Source organism: Corylus avellana, chromosome 10, assembly GCF_965113065.1.
Source record: "Corylus avellana chromosome 10, dhCorAvel1.hap1.2, whole genome shotgun sequence".
NCBI lineage: Eukaryota > Viridiplantae > Streptophyta > Magnoliopsida > Fagales > Betulaceae > Corylus > Corylus avellana.
This window is the reverse complement of record NC_142499.1, coordinates 14811817-14829771: the sequence shown is the minus strand read 5'-3', so window position 1 is coordinate 14829771 and position 17955 is coordinate 14811817. Positions and strand designations below refer to the sequence as shown.

At 36.3% G+C, this 17955-nt stretch overlaps 1 protein-coding gene and 1 pseudogene across 2 annotated transcripts; both read right to left on the bottom strand.

Annotated features, from left to right (window-relative positions):
- Positions 1 to 167: 167 nt before the first annotated feature.
- LOC132162349 (protein DETOXIFICATION 49-like) lies at positions 168 to 7157 on the bottom strand (annotated as a pseudogene).
- LOC132162567 (ankyrin repeat family protein / regulator of chromosome condensation (RCC1) family protein) lies at positions 6944 to 15822 on the bottom strand. 2 transcript variants are annotated; one of them, XM_059572815.2, is made up of 12 exons: positions 15648 to 15822; positions 14427 to 14535; positions 13920 to 14212; positions 12931 to 13108; positions 12597 to 12825; positions 11947 to 12086; positions 11440 to 11729; positions 11011 to 11223; positions 10421 to 10912; positions 9231 to 9896; positions 7861 to 8391; positions 6944 to 7617 (listed from the first exon to the last, which is right to left on the bottom strand). In XM_059572815.2, exons 3-12 carry the CDS (start codon positions 14193 to 14195, stop codon positions 7393 to 7395), a joined length of 3240 nt encoding a protein of 1079 aa, XP_059428798.2. In that variant the 5' UTR covers positions 14196 to 14212; positions 14427 to 14535; positions 15648 to 15822; the 3' UTR covers positions 6944 to 7392. The 2 variants fall into 2 exon arrangements, with proteins under 2 accessions (XP_059428798.2, XP_059428800.2); XM_059572817.2 differs by having other exon boundaries at positions 12597 to 12816; positions 13920 to 14535.
- Between the last annotated feature and the right edge of the window lie 2133 nt (positions 15823 to 17955).

Here is a 17955-nt window from a genome sequence, read left to right as displayed (position 1 = left end):
TATATGAAGCATATAAATCTCAACAATAAAATTTCGTATATGAATGCAGTTGATAGTTAATGTGGACAAAGAGACCAGACAGCAAAAGATAACAAGAACAACACATTAACAAAATTTTAAACACGAACAAATGTAATGAAATGATGAATTTGATTTAACTAGAATAATCAACGAACCTTTTTGGGCAGGACGTCACGTGGTCTTAAGGCGTATCCGCCGTACTGAGAAATAAATGATAACCAAATTAGTCACAACACAAATAATTGCTTTATGTCTCCATGCACCGAAATTATACAAAACGAGAGCATGACTGCATTATGTTAGAAAAGATATTAATGAAACCGCAATGTTCACAATAACGTGAATCCAAATAGCAGCAGTTACCCAAACAACAGCAAAATATATCTTCATCAACAATCAATTTTTAAAAAGTAATCCAAATATAATAATCCACATAGATGGTTTTAGTATTAGATATTACATCTCTAAATATATCAATGTAAAATTGTAGTTACATACCTCATAATACTTCACTGAAAAAGAAAACATAGAGAAAACAACCGAAAGAAGCCAATTCTGAATTAACAAGTCAATAATATAGATTACATTCCTTATACAAGTTCAAGTAGTTTTCTATAAATGTAACCCTTAGGCTGCAAGGAGAATTATCAAATGAATTATCAACTAAGTATTTTCTTATCTTATTGTGTGGTCTCTAAGGGGAATGAAGATTTGAATTAGTAAGGTGAGCTTATAAAAAATTGAATCATTTATATAAATTTAGTAAAGGACCGGAAGGAAACTAAATGAATAGGGACATTTTCTTAATTTTACATGCTAGAAGAGGGGCATAAATATTATTTAGGGGACAAAATTATAAAAAAAATATATATATATTTTAGGAAAGATTCTAAAAAAGATTCATCCCCCCCAACCTTTCAAGTAGGTCCGCCCTTTGGCAACATTTTTAAGACAACTTTTGGCTAAGCAAAAAAATTAACAAACAATTCAACACTCGAATTAAATTATTTTTACATTTATGTTATGTTCTAATTAAAAAATCGAAAATACCCTCTAAATCGCTTTACCAGCCCAATCCTTATTGATATGTTTGGATAATAGAAATGAAACATATATAGCACTGTGGAAAGAATGGGTGAACGTGCATTACGTTCATTACACTGTAGTGTAGTGAATCTAGTGATTGACTATAAAACAATTAAATCTATACAAAGATAACTAATAGAGAATAGAGATAGAGATTAATTAATTTCTCTCTTTGAAGTTTTCCTACTAGTAGAAGAAAAGAGACGTAGGTGACAAGATGAGAAACCCAACTTTTGGTATTTTTTCTTTTTTCCTTTCCCTTCTGTTTAATAAATTGCAGCAAAGTAAATGGTCAAATACAATAGTTTTATGTGAATTATAATGATATTTTATGAATTTGTTTAAGCCACTTATTCTTTTCTGTTTGCAGGAAAATTCCAAGAGATTTGACAGAGGCGTCATTATCAGGTGCATGATTATCCCTCCCATTAGTATTACTTGATTATGCAGAAAAATTTGTTTCCATGTTAAGATTACTTGATTATGCAGATAAATTCGGACATTATTCAGTTTATGTCCACCAAGTAATAAAAAAAGTGATAGAGGCATAAATCACAAAAAATTACCTGAGTTCGGGCTCTAGTAAGTGGAGCCGTGGTGGAAGAAAATAACGCCGTTACTGGGTCACGGACCAAGCAGCAGCTGGAGCAGATTTCTTCACTGAAGAAAGAAGAAAGAAGAAAGATAGCAACCCTCTCAAATAATGAAGTACAAAAAAGTGGGAAAAAAACACACATTGAATGGGTTTGCTGCGGGGCAGTTTCGGAATACAAAATGCATGCTCGTTAAACACAGCACCAACACTGCAGTCTAGTCTTTCATGCTACAGCTTTTTGTGTTATTTTCAAACTTGAGCTACAGTGTACAGTACACGCACAGAGCCACAAACGGTTGTCAAACGGACCCAGGGTTTCACTTTTGTTTTTTTCTTTGAAAGGGAATGTTAAGATTAACAATTTTTTGACATAATTAGAGTTTGTCTGGGATTACGATTTCAAAAAGTGCAATAGATTAAGATTGACATTCCGATGACATAATTAATCTTGAACGGTTCAGTGGTTTGATTGCTTGGTGTGTTGATTCAATTGACCAATCGAATCAAATTTAACAAACCCATATCAATTTAGCTCAATCCTGCTTCAAAAATGTCAAGTTTGGGATTATTGATTGAATTTCATTAGCTTGTAAAACCTATTGGTTTTAAGGTCAGAATTAAAGCAACATCAATCAAATGATTAACAAACAGTCCCTATTAGCTAAAACAACAAGGCAAGGTAATCTTAAACAGCCCGGTGGTTTGATTGCTTGGTTTTGTTGGTCCAACCAGCCAACGGAATTGAATTTAACAAACCCATATGGATTCAGCTTGATTCTGCTTCAAAAATGACAAGTTTGGGATTTTTAATTAGTTGGTTTTCATTTGTCAAACCCATTGGTTTGAAGGTTAGAATTCAACCAACATCAACCAAAGGGTCATGACTCATGCTCAACCTTAATAGTGATAGGGTTTTCAATATTCCAAATCATTCGCTTGCTTGACACTATATTTTACAACTATACAAAACAATGATCCACATTTGAATTCGCTCACTTCTCCAAAATGCTTAAACACTTCAAATATTTAACAAAAATGAGAAGACTAAACTATAGAATTAGGGTTTGAACTTGAAATTAATTATTTGAATTAATATTCAAACCGTATTTGATTGGTCCCTTTATATGAATTTCAAAAGTGTTAACAGGTCTCTTGTGGAATAGGATTTTTTTTTTTTTTTTTCCATTTTAAGACTAATTTTATGGTCATAATTTAGATCCCGTTTAATATGCAAAATAGGTTCAAGAGATCCTTCATAAAAATAATCGTTCCATTTCAAATATATCTTCAATATTATGATGACACATAATAAATAAATTGTCACGTCATTAAAAAAAATTTAAAATAATATTAACATCATTTATACTCTAAGAGCATCATATCAAGCTCTCTATTTCTAACATTTCTTTAAACTTTTGGTGATTTTTTCCCTCCAGAGTTTCATCCCCTCTCCTTTTACTTTTTCTCTCCCTCCATTTTTCTTTTCGTCACACCACCAAGAGCAAGAGAGAACATACAGAGATGGAAATTTCTGTCCACCGTCAGCCATGGAAATTTCTGTTTCCATTGTTCTCTCCCGCTCTCACTCTCGCTCTCGGTGAAATCGATTAGGGGCTCTGATTTGATCTACTCTCAGCCTCTCTCTCTCTTCTCGGTTTTTGATCTGCTCTTAGCCTCTCTCTCCCCTCGTGTTTGATCTGCGCTTAGCCTCTCTCTCTCCGTCTCAGGTATGCTTTTCCGACGATTGAACTCTTAGATTTATTTAGGATTTTGTATACTGCAAAACTTTCGGCATTACTGTTCGCTATTAATGGGCAGTGTTAAGGACAAAAGCATGCGCGGGTATAGGCTACCCACAAGCAGCCCGGGTGTAGGCACACCCAGGAAACCCACACCCACACCCGAGCAACCCACACTCGGGTGTTATGAGCTGCAAAATCACCTAGCAAATTACACAACTACATTAATTGATGTCCATCGGTTAATAAATTAAATGCATTCATCAATGAAATCTCTTAGAATTAAAAATGCAGTTGGGCACAAAAAATAATTTCATGAATGTGAGCATGAAAGTGAGTTTCATAGTAGTTAAAGTAGTTTGGTTTCACAATAAAAAAATAATATTTAATTAAAGTAGAAAAATATTTAGAGAGTTTAATATTTCGTAGTCTTTAAAAGTAACTAGCTATATCTAAAAAAATACATTTTGAAAGTTGAATTTAACTAAATTTTCAAGAGCTTGACGTGGATGCTCTTAATTGCCACATTAAAATCAGGGAAAATTACAGTTTACCCATCTAAAGTTGACAGTATTTTTCAATTCAAATATCGAAGTTTTAATTTTTGCAATCCACCTCAACAAAATTCTAATTTTTTTTTTTTTTTTTCAATTCGATCAATATTATTTCAAAATTCCCATATTGCCCTTGATTTTTTTATTTTTTTAATTTTTTTTTTATTAAAAAAAAAAAAACAAATTTGAGGGTGTAAAAATGGCCAGATGGCCAAAGGGGTGGATACGGCCAACCTGAATTTTTATTTTTTATTTTTTATAAAAAATAATAAAAATAAAAATTATGGGCAATATGAAAAATTTTGAATGCAATTGGTCAAATTACAAAAATTTGGAACTTTGGGAAAGTGAATTGCAAAAATTGAAACTTTAGTATTTGAATTAAAAAATGCTGTTAAAAATTAAAACTTTAGTGTTCGAATTAAAAAACGCTGTCAACTTTAGAGGGTAAACTATAATTTTCTCTTAAAATCAAATCCTGACTTTAAAATATCTTATCCCAAAAAGGTTTTTGAAGGCGTGGCGGGTAAGAGAGTGGGCGGTTTGCTGAGTGACCGAGTCTAATCAACCGACCAAACGCCCATTTCCCTGACGCACATATCCAAACCAACGTGAGTCAGCAGCAGCGGGTGGTGTCAAGCTCGAATCTTTTTGTTTATTAATATTATTTATTTATTGTTTTTGCTAAGAATCATGCTGGAATCATAATATGGGCAATATTATATTCTTTATCATTGCTTTATGGTATGCGGGTAAAATTTTTTCACAAAGCATCTATATACTCAAAAGAAGTAACAAATTAAATAATATAAGCCCCCCCGCCCCGCCCCCCCCAAAATATATATATATATATATATATATATTGTTAAGGATTTGGGTAGGATGTAAAAAAATTAAATTAAATTTAACAGTTGAAAAAATTACTGTATTTTTTTTTTACATCACCTAAGCTCTCCTGTATTACAATTTTTAGAGTTTAGAGAGTAATTAAATCATGTGGGATTTTTAAATATTATTCAATGAATTTAGAACAATGAAAATTGAAATGAATAAAAACTATAGAGAAAATGAAATTTCACATAGAATTAAACTAATTTAATCTGTTGAATGTTGATATGAAAAAATGTTGGGTTCATCCGAGATCCCTAGTGATTTTTGAGCTTTGTACAAATGACTCCAAAATTGTTCAAACTAGTGAATTATCTAATGAAGTGGAAAAATCCTAAATTTTATCGTCTAATCTCTCATCTTCATCGTCATCAATGGCGGTAGAAGTGGTTCCAGTAAGCTCCTTAGCCCTCTGGGCTTGTCGATCCCAATCAGTTCTGGCCAAAACGAGCAACATGTTGACAACGCACGAGCCTTGCGTGGCCAAAAGGCCGAGCCAAAGCCCTATGAAATCAAAGCCTGCGTAAAAACTCAATCACATGGCGACTGGCATTCCCACGAGGTAAAAGCAGCTGAGGTTGATGTTGGCTCCCAATTTCGAGTGAGCCGTTCCTCTTAAAACGCTGCAGCTGGTTGTTTGCAAGCAGTTTTCGAGCTCGCAGAGGCCGATAACCGGCAAAACCGTCGCCGTCAAGGCTATGATCTCGACGTCTTGGGTGAACATGGTCGCCCATATCTTCCTCACCATTACAACGAAAAGCAATGCTGAAAATCCTAAGACGAAGCTGAAAGAGATTTCCACCGTTGCTGCAAGTTTCGTCTTCTTTGGCTGATTAGCACCCAGTTCGTTTCCAACTCTTGTTGATACACCAAAGCTCAGAGAAGACGGGAAAATGTAGATCAACGCCGTCGTTTGAATCAAAATGTAGATCAACACCATCGTTTGAATCAAAATCCCCATTGAAGCGACGGTTGCTTGTGGATTAAGCAACAACCCACATAGCAAAATCATGATTTTGTTAGGGATGCAAACCCTTGACTCAATGATTGTGCAAACTCTACAAAATAATAATGGAATGATAAATGCAAGAGATCAACACATAGTATTTATGTGGTTCGGCAATGGGCCTACATCCACGGGACTAACTCCTCAATCAACTATAAACAACTTGTTACAGTGGTGTTTACTCAAATTATGCAAAACTTGAGTTAATACAACAGTAAAATAATACAAAGAGAAACAATCTCTGTTGAAACTAATATACACTTTCAGTGGGGTATTAAAACACTCTTTTCTTAACTCTCTCTCCAGCCAACAGATTTCATACCACCACCATTCTAAACCGACTGAAATGCAGCTTGGAATGGCCAATTTCAGGAGATCTTTCCACCCATTGAAAAACGACTCGAAGGAATTTAAAATTCCTCCCCATGTTTTCTCATACACGCCGGAGATTACAATATACACGATCAATGAATAACAATGATCCTACGAGATTGAAATTAGTCCAGACGCCGCTTATAGCAACCCCTTTGATTCCGAGCTTGACCACATAAACAAGAAAGTAATTGATGGGAATGTAAAGAAGAATTGAAAAAGCTGCGCACAATGTCAAAGGCAGAGTAATTGATTGTGATCGTAGATAAATTCGTAGAGGGTGAAGAATAGATTGCGCAACGAGGTCCGGGAGAGAATAGAAAATGTGGGATTGAGCTTCGGTTGCAATATCAGCTTTCTGGCCAAAAAAGAGAAGAATTTTCTTCATGTTGAGCCACAGAAATCATATGTGAATTGAAGTTAACAGAAGCAGAATCACTCTTCTTTGCATGGTGGAGGCCAAGAAGTATGAATCTTTTGGCTCCGAAGGCTTGGCCACAGATCGGCTCCATTCCCATGGCGAGGCCGGAGAGAATGGAATAGCTGGTGAAGCTTCTTTTTTTTTAAATAAAAAAAAAAATTGTAATGAGAAACCACTTGAATTATTGAGCTTGCCGTTTCATTGGTCTAACTCTTTTCTTCTCTTTTTTTTGGTCAATCATTATGCAGGCAAAAATCCAAATAATTCAACTAAAGAGTGCATGTTTATTGAACTAAAGATTCTAAAGACTACAACAAACAACAAATACAAGATTTCCAATCTACTCTGAGCAATCTAGTATTTGCCAAGAAGGATCAAAAGACTAAGAAAAGAAAAATGTGACCCTCTAAGAGATCATGTGAAGAGTACAACAGTATTATTAGTACATTATTATATCTACAAGAGAAACAGCCATCTCTGGTAGAATTTACAACTTGCATCAACAAGAACTTATCTAAAATCTAAGATTTGCCAGACCTTGAGAAAAGAAAGGTGGCAAAAGAGAAAGAAAAAGTGGGAAGAAGAATGAGAACTACTCTTTAAATCAAACGAGTTGAATGTACAGATCAGCTGTACAATCAATTTTACAGCAAGAGCATTAATGAAGGGAAAAACAAAAAAAAAAACAAAAACAACAAAGAAGAGCCCTCTCAGGACTGGTTCTTGACAATCTTGACACTGCTGTAAAAACGCTTGAGGTCTTTTATAGCCTTTTCCTCGATCTGAATCGAGCGAATGGATGAGGGTGTATCGACCTCCGGTTTGAACCAGCGGTTCAATCCAGGGGAATCTGATGGTGAGCCCTGACTTGACACAACTGAAAATCCAGTCATTCTTGTTTTGGGGCTGTGGGAGAGAATCTGCTGTTGCTTTCCCTGATTTGAGACAAAGCAAAACAAAATCAAATTCACATATGAGAAAATAAAAGATAACACACGCACATGAAATTCCAGGACACTACATGGGCAGCCTATGGTAGTAATTGGGCAAACAGTAGGCAGAAGGAATGTTTCTGAAAAGGCATTTCTAAGATAAAAATGTAATAACACCCATTTTCATAATCCAGTCCATATCACCTCTATAAATTCCCAAAATATTTAGGGTTTAAATTCACAAACCTCCTGCTGCTTCTGAATGTCCCTAAGCGATGGACGAGAAAGGTGGGGAGGTGTCCCAGAAGCAGCCCAAGGAGGCGTGCTTTTCTCTCCATCAGACATCTGAGAAGCGCAAGCCGAGACCACAACAGGTATTGGTTTGGAGGTCAAAAACGAACTCAATAGGAGTTTCCCATCACTTCTACTATCGGACAGATCTTCCACCTGATCCTTGCTGCTGGTTGGTTTGTTCACCTTGATTTTGCTCTGCTCATCCTGTATTTCACGAAGAGAAGTGTGTCCCTTTGAAACTATAGTTCCGCCCCATGCAGGACCCTCACTTCTGGGTGTTGCAGGAGGGGGAGCAACATCTTTGGGGGTATCATCAAGAGCACCACTCAAGAACATAGAAAGGCCTCCCTTCTTGTTTTTCTTCTTGGATGACGTTGGTACAAAGTTCTTATTTTTTGCCAAGACTAAACTGTCCTGAACATGAAAAGTGGACTCTTTAGCAGCTTGGCTCGCCACAATTTCTTCACACATGACACCTCCCTCCTATCAAAAGTTACAAATCAAAACCGTTCAACAGTGATACTTAATATTCAAGTAATATGTATTTTATTTTTCTGACTTCTCAGTAGTTTGTAGAAAATATAACTAAAAGGTTCTCTTTAGTATAAGAGGACATAAAAATCATTTAGGCTACAATCCAATAGGAACCATAGTGGTGACACTTTAAAATACTAATTAGATGACAGGGTTAAGAAACAGAACGAATTTCAGAAGAAGATTTTCAGAACAGTCTGAACAGAAACACCACTAGAATCTATTTCAAACCAGTACACAAATATAAAAACTAAAATTCATTCAAGCAATCATTGTCTATAGGATGAAGAACGCATGAGCATGAGCATGCGCAAGCCAATTTTGTGCAGGTTGGAGATTTTCAGCAAATTACTAGGGTTGCACGGGACACACATATGAATGCATAAAATAATCCTAGAAGCACTAATTTCTACAAGAAGTCAAGAAATGTTCCTACCTGATTCAAGCTTCCCTCCAGAAAACCTAGATTTATTTAAAAAGTATGCATGCACAAACAAATTAACATAATGATTTTACAAAATTTGGCTGGAGCAGAATCTTGAATTTCTTCTGAACACTCTCGTTATCAAAAATTTGTGTACCCATAAGCAACCTACCACTTAAGCCCACAAACACGGTAATATTAGCTTTCAGCTGCATAAAAAATGCTCCCAACAACTCCTTACAAGATATTTTTGTGAATCCATAATCAACTAGCACCAAGTCTTTCATCAGTTAAAAATTGGGAGAATGGTGCAATCAATTAGCTATTCAAAGCAAAGGAGTGTTATAATGGTTAAAAATCTAACCTTATTCTTGGAAACCTGAAAACGTTCAACACCCAAGAAATCCTTCGTAGAGTTCGGAATGACTTCAGTGCCAGAAAAACCAGATGCAGTCTCCACTTGCGAGACCCTCTGTGCGCTCTTTCTCCGCTGTTTTTTCGTCTGAGTCTTTTTGTTGCCTTTACCATCCGGTGAAACTGAAGATGATGCTTTAGCCAGTGGTGTAACTGGAACACCAAGCTCGGCAAGCGAGCTCTCAAGGGCAGACTTGGTTTGAAGCTTTGCAATTTGTTGGTCATCAAGATGATGCCCACTAGACTGCTTTTCTTCAAGCATCTCAATCTGCTGCAACTTTTTCCTCAAAGCTCGAACTTGTTTACAGATGCCTTCATTGGGATTATCTTTGGGTTGTAGAAAAGAGTCTAATCTTTGGTCATTTTTGCCTTTTGAGGTGTTTTTCTTTGTGTGGGAGTTACGAGTCCTTATAATCTCGTTCTCAGTATCATCTTCTTCACTATTAATAATTGCAGGAAAAGTGGCTGTCGGAGTTGGGAGCCGGCGGTAACTCCATGGTTCAGATGATCTCTGGTCCAACACATTTTCAAGGTTAGCTAGAATGTCTGGTGAGGCAGTTGCAATAGCATGTGATGAGACCATAAAAATGTAGTCAAGGTTGCGGATAGCAATCTCCTGCGTACAAGTAAACAGCTTGGATAAGTAAGTTACAACAGATAGAGAATTATCTCCCCCAAATAAAGTCTACAGAACGTGCTTAATGTGTACAACATATAAACAGCACCAAGTGCCAATCTTTAAAACGATTTTTAAGATAATATGGATCTAACACACAATAACGTCTTTTTCAATCCATTAAATGATCTTCTAAGAGAAGTACGGCAGGTGGCGCCCCAAAAAAACTAAATAAAATACAACAGCAGTCCTAATAGTACTTAAGAAGACATGGGCTTCCCATAAATTGTGTGACCATGAGGGCCAAAATGGCAGTAGGGAAATGAGACTAAAAAACCTGCAGACCAATACTTGAGACATGTGAGAGAAAAGAGAGGCTGTTTGCTGTGTATGGACATAGTAGGAAAAAAAATCATAATTGACTTCTCCACAACAAAGCCACTTAGGAACACAAGTTAGGTACATTTGAAGCTTTAAAATTAGGAAAAGTTCTCCCAAATTAAGCAGGTCATATGTGAGCATACCTCACAGTGCTTTCTCAGATCATCTGCTCCAAGTGAATCTGCAATTTCAAGCAGTTGTATAGCGTTACGTGGCTCCACCATACACTCTGCTGCCACTTTTTCACAGAGGCTTTTTAAGCTTGGAATGGGTCTTCGCCCAGAATCATCTCTTTGTATGGTGGATGACAGATTGTTGGACTCCATATCATCAAAAATAAAATCCTCGTCAAACTCCTCTGACTCATCCCTGACATTCAGCTCTAGCTTATGCGGACTCTTAACCACATTGGGTGGATAGACGGGATGATACAGAGAACCAACAATCAATAGATGTGTTTCACCAACTGAAACTGAGGTAGCCCTCTTTACACCGTGTAACTGGGTCGCAATAGGTGGCTTATCCTTACCTTTCTTCCCATCCCACATGTAAACATCACCTGTTGCTGTAACTGCCGCAGTCCAATACTTTCCTGAAGAAATGCTTACTATATTTCTTCCAGACAGCGAAAATAGCTACAGAATTGGAAAAAAAAAATAGGGATGAAAAGTAAGTAACATGTTTCACTTGCAAGGATAGGAAAAAATCAACAGAGGCACTGAGAAAATAAAACCTGCTGGCATCTAAGATCAGGATCAGAGGAGACCCAATAAAATAGTGAACCATCCTCTGTAAGAGCCATGCTATGTACCATCCCTGCAGCAACAGCAACCACATGAAGCCGTTCCATGCGATGGAACTTCAAAGTGGTGCTCCCACTTTTCTTTAAGTTTCTAGCAATGACTACACGTCGAGGTGTAACAAGTCGATGACCCCAAGTGTATACCTGCCCAGATATAAAATGTAGGATTTGGCCAAAGTTAAGAGTAAACAGCAGGAAAGTATTTGAGCAACCAAACACAAACAATATTAACACAACAACAATGTAGGACACTAATATTAGTAAAGCTGAATGGCATAGAAGTATTTATGATCAAGCTGAAGTAACTGGGCGAAGCATCTGTTCTAGTTCTTACAACAATATAAATCTGCTATAAGTTACCTCTCCATCAGCTCCTAAGACGATTGTGTGATATTTCGCAGCCGAAACCCCTGTGAAAACCTTGCCTTTCAAGTATTCGACCACTCTTGGTGTGTAGTTTGATGCTGAGTTCGATGTGCCATAACCAAGCTGACCCTCCCTATTGCAGCCCCATGTGAAAACTTCACCACTCTCTGAAACTACAACAGTGTGTTTGTTTGCTGCAGCTATAGCAACAATCTTTGACCTCAGAGAACTCACTCTGCGAGGTGTGGATTGTGTATCCACAGAAGTGTAGCCAAGCTGACCCTCTGCATAAATGATATGAAAAAAGTAAATACTTCAAGAATCAATAATGTCGGGAAACACATCAACAACTAGAAGAAACATCTTTATCATTCGCCTGTACCATTGTCGCAAACACAAACTTCCAATTGAAACTGATAGGCAAGTCTCACATAGACAATGACTATCATTTGTTTAGCCAGTTCTATATTCATATGTACCCAACTTCCCCATATAATTTACCTCTATTGGATCCCCAGGTGAACACTTCCCCGCCCTCTGTAGCAACAACAGTGTGATGTTTAGCTGCTGCAACTGCCCTCACCCGTCGGGACCCTAAACCAGAAGTCACCTGACGGGGTGTGATAACTGCAGCTTGACCGCTGTAAAGAATACACTAATATCATAATATACATCTGGTTGATTTCAAAAAAACCTTAATAGCTAAGAGAAAAAACTTTGCAAGTGAAACTTTCCATTCTCACAAGTGAAAATATACAGAAATTCAATTTCTACTTTATATAGTGCACTTCAACCTCAGTGTAAAGGTCAGCTTTCTTTCTGTTTGCACCTCAACAATTTGTAATTGTGTCTTGAAGGTGAAACTCGCAAGCACACAAAACCCATTCTCATTTATTTTGCTTTTTGTATACAAACATGCAAATGTGAATCAGTGATCATATAAATATATATCACTAAGTGCAAGGCAGAGAATTCAGTTGTTGACAATATGTTGAAACCATTTAAAACAAAAGTTATAGGCCATTCAAAGTTCAGTAGAAGTGCATATGCCAAAATTATCAGATGGCTCAAATTTGGAGAATTGACTTCGGAATTATAATCAAATTTAAACAACTGTTTGCATGCAAATGAGGTAGAACTAGTAATTATACCTGTGAATATCAAAATCAGGTTGCCCAAGGCGGCCGCCCCTTCCAAATCCCCATGTATAGACTTCTCCTTGCGCAGTGACTGCTACACTATGGAACTTTGCAGCAGAAACCAACACGATTAAAGAACCATGAAGTGCGTCAACTTTGCGTGGTAATTTTTGTATGTGCTCATTCCCAGTTCCAAGTTGATAGTTTGTGCCACTTCCCCAACTATACACCTCTGTAGCAACTAAAGTCATGGACAACGTCGCAGTTATTTCCAAGCACTATTACGTTCATTTTTAGAATAACAATAAGATCTCCAGTGAACATGTCGTAATAAAGTAGTGGATACCTGAATTATGTTCATTGCAAATTGCCTGCAACACAGGCCCAGATATGAGATCAACTGGAGTTCGACCTTTAGAGTCCTCCAACGTAATAGAGGCACCAGATTGAAGAAGGATACTAGCCACCGCAAGATGACCAAAATGTAGAGCCCTGTGAAGGCTACTCCATCCTGATTCTCCATCCTAAAATGAATAATCCAAGGGTTCATGCAAAGAGGGAACACTGGTTTCAGAATTATTTAAATCAAACGCTTTTCAGTATGACTCAGAATCTAGAATCTAGAAGGACATAGACACAGAAATATATGAAACAGTGATTTCAAAAGGAAAGCAAATACAACATCAGCTACTTGTCGGTTCCAACTTCCATGAGAAACATATAGACACTATGAAAGAATCCACTATCACTGCTAATTTTATAATTCAATGCCAAGTAAAATAGTTTGATAGACTAATAATACCACATAGTTTCTCATCAAGCAAATCTCCAAGATTGTCATATTTTATCTCTTCTAATTCCACCAAAGGCATATATGTAAAGGAAATCATTGACATCAATTCATTACAAGCATGTCTACCTAAACAAGAGGAAGGACAAAATTGACGGGGAATAAAAGGGCAATCAGCATACTGTTTCCATCCAGATATAATTTGGCAACTGAAATAGGGAACAAAACTCAAACTAATATAAAGGAAATCATAGACATAAATTCGTTTATAAGCATGCTGCCTAAACAAGAGGAAAGACAAAATTGACAGGGAATAAAAGGGCAATCAGCATACCGTTTCCTTTCCATCCAGATATAACTCAGTTACTGAAATAGGAGACAAAAATAAAACTAATGCAATCCGATTTACAGCAGAACCAACTCATCAGAAATATGAGCACAGCATCTCAAAACAAGATCACAAACATCCTGGAAGCAACAACTTGAAAGGAACCATTTATAGGATAAAAACATTCAATTAAATCAAGGGACATAAAATAACACACCCTAGCATCTGGGTCTGCACCAGCTGCAAGAAGCCTCCTAACAGTGGGAATGTGGTTTCTCCAAGTCGCAATATGAAGAGGAGTCAGCCCAAATACATTTCTCGCATTGATATTACCCCCATTCTTCTTAAGTAGTGCCAAAGCCAAATCTACATCGGCAAACAACCCTTCTTGCACAACAAGCCACAAATCTTTCTGGGGTCCACTTAACAAAGATTTGCGACCAGCAGTCTGCAAATTCTGCTTTTGTCCTTGAGCGGAGACTAACGCCTCCATAAATTAAATCTTCAAGCCTTAATGCCACAACCAAAAAACAAATATGCTGTTACCAGAAACTGTCAAGAACAAGATTACTTTTTACTTCAGGCCAAGTCGCTATTGTGGCCCTTGAAGAAGCTCATTCTGTTCAGTCCACGACATAATTGATCTTCCAACCCGAAAAATCATGAAATTGATGAAAAGATGTCCATTTAAATCAATAATTAAATTAACAAGCTTCTAACCCACCATCTTCATCACCATCCTCATTGTAAACACAAACTAATTGCAGCAGCCATTCACAAACCCCCATTTCATGGTTGCATAGGAATCTCCATTAAACATGTTAAGCAACAAACTGCATTTACAATTCCTCCATCAGTATACCTCGTGGATAATAACTCGATAACAAGGGATAAACATTATAGTCCACAACAAGCAAAAAACACATATAACTGGCTCGTAAAAGATGACTCGGTACTACCTCTCAATCCTACCTCATAAATTTTAGATGTGTAAAATCATCAGAACATGGATAGCATTATACACAAATTGGTAAACAGGTTATATGTAACAAAACAAAATATTTATAGAAGTATTACGAAAAGAAGTATGCAGCACTATGCTAACATAACTCTATCTGATGTACGTATTGAGTACCAGTGACATCACTTACTTTTAATTTTACAAGAAAAGACAACGTACAGAACATTTCGGCATTATATTATCTGAATTCAAAAGAAACTCTATTTAAACTAGTGCAAATTTTCCAAAAACTTGAGCTTCCGTACAAACCTTAAGCGATACAACAACGATTCATCAAGCTTTACTAAAAAAAAAAAAAAAACCCAAAATGCCAAATGCATCTCAAATCTAAGCAATGTGGGAGTCGAACACGAATTGGCTTACGCTCAACGAGTTCTATTATTCTCCTTGTCACAGAAAACCATAAATTTCAGACACTAATACTAGTTCCATTCAATAAATTCCAAATGCAAACTTCAACATCCCTCTGGAAAAGCAAGTATTCCGATTGTAGGGAATTCCCACCGGTCCTGTTTCACCAGAACTGGTAGCATTTACCACCTAAACACCCGGATCAAGCAATAATTCTCAAAACCCAGATCAAGAATCACATGAAATTTGATCAGAACCCACCAAAATAAACCATACCCACTAGGAAAAATGGAAAATTTAAAACTAAAAAATAGCCATATGAAAAAACTACAGTCACAAAGCTAACAACTAGAACTACTTAATCACCTAAAAATGGTAGCTTCAAAACACCGCAACAAATCTCAGCAACAAAACCCATCCAAAAATAGCCCAATTTATTCACAGAGACTATGACAATCACCCAAGAAACGGAAGCCCGAAATACAAAGAATTTGAATTTATATTATTATAAAAATTACACAAATGAAAACAAAAAGAAAGAACACCCAACAAAAAACGGATATTATACATAACCTGGAACTTGTTGTGAGAGAGAAATTCACAGAAATGAAACTGCGAAGAATCTTGACAGATATAGGTGCTGGTTTCCGTTACGTAGAGTATCGAACCGGAGAATATACCCCAAACAGAAAGGCATAAGAGAGAAAGATGTGAAGAAACCGTGCGCTTTCAACTCCAAGGGCAGTGTCGGGATTTCGAAACTTTAGCTGGACTACAATGCCCTTGTTCTTTCTTTCTAGTTTCTACGGATTTGGCGTGTGCGGGCGTTGGGTCCGAAGTTTGAACTGTCGCTCGGCCACGTAAACAGAGTGTCTCTGAAGCTGACACGTGGCGATATTATTGGCATACATGGTGCTGGGACACGATCTAAAAGAACAGCAAAACTTTGTAACCGTTTAAGGAAGGTTTGGTTTCTAATAGGCATTTGCGAACTGTCCGACCCTAAAAAGTGTAGGACATTAATGAGTGGGAATAGTACTATAAACTGCTGCTCGGCAGAATCATAATTTTGATTTCCAGAAGACAAGATTAAAATGTAAGAACAAAATTTATTAAAATTCTCAAAAAGCCCATACCCAAAATTCTCAAAAATGGGTCACCAGTTGTTGTTGTTTTTTTTTTTTTTTTTTTTTTTTTGGTGTATTTTTAAAATTTTTATAGAAGTATTTTTGTCTTTTTGGTACAGAAGGGGTAAATTACAATTTTAGAGGACATTGCTTTAATTGAAAATTTGTTCTAATTTAAAAGGTTGGAGGGGGAGGCCAATTCTAGCGATCATACTTGGGCGTGACCATAGTAGGACCAACCGGCGGGATGTCGCTTAGGAAGGGTTTAGACGGTGGGAACTGCAGGCGCTCCTTCAAGACCGACCGAGCCATAGCTTTAACACTCGCCCCACCAAAGCATCAACGGGACTCAATGTAGCTAACACTAATAGGGTAAAGGATTCCCATTACGTGAGTCGAACCCAGACCCTAGTGCATACCCAACCTCATGAGAATTTCCTTGAGACCATTAAACTACCACCCTTGGTGGTGGTTAACATTGCAAATTGTCTAAGAGCATTCCCAATGGAAGAGCCAAATGTTACTTTTATCTAGAATAGCTCTTCAAATGCTCAAAAAACCTCCCACATTGGATGAGCCAAAAATATATGTAAAATAGATATTTGATTAAAAGAGCTAAAAAAAAAGTTAAATGTAGCAGCACTTTTTAAGGGAGCCATTTTATTTTTTAGTGTTTCTCTCTCCTGCTTTATCTTTTTCCCAAATCTTTTCCCACCTATTTTTTAGAAATATAGCTAATCGGATGTGTAGACACTTAAAAATAGCTTAATTAAACTAGATAAAAGTGAGTTTTGAAGAGCCATTTTACATAAAAATATGGCTCTTCCATTGGGAATGCTCTAATAGTTTAAAGGTTATGTATATTTTTGTCCTAAAAAAATATATTTAACGAAATAAATAAATAATTCAATGGAAACTTCACTTACACCGTCACATATGTCATTAGTTTTGCAATGTTGACCTCTAATTATCAAAAGTTACAACGTGAAGTATCCCATTTTTCAACCTCTTTTAATTTCATCATCACCATTAAATTTTCCATTAAATACTAACATGGGATGCCAAAATACTCCTATTTTAAAGATTATTAAAACAAAAAGAGGTATTTTAATCATTTTGGCATCGTCTCATAGGATTTAATGACAAACCTTAACGGGGTGAAATTTTAAGGAATTGATAAAATGAAATACCTACGTTGCAACTTTTTATCCCACGGGCCACAACTATTTCACAATGCTATAAGTATGTAATTAGAGAAATCAATTTTTTTATTCCACAATATTGACATAACATGTTCAATCAATCTTTTTCTTTTTTAATAATAATAGATCAAATGATTGATTGAGAAGAAATGTTAGACTTCCTAAATTATTTTTTTAAAAGTTGGTTCTTAAATAATGTGTCATCATCCCATGACACATCATTTAAGAAAAAAAAAAAAAAAAACGAAGAAGAAAGAAAGAAAGAAAGAAAGAGAGAAGAGAAAAAGAAAGAAAGAAGTGTAACACTTCTCTTGATTGAGACTACCACATCACAATGTGAAATAATTCTAAAATAAAAATATACTTCCTACCATTACTCATAGCATTGTCATTTTCATACTTTTCCTCTCAAACATGTTTGTATTGTGTTTTTTCTTCAAAAAGTTCGTTTCTTAGCTACCAATAAAATGGATTCACATTATTAAATAACATCTTGGGACTAATTAATATATGGATGGATCACGTGGAGATTGCATTAAATATTCTTATATC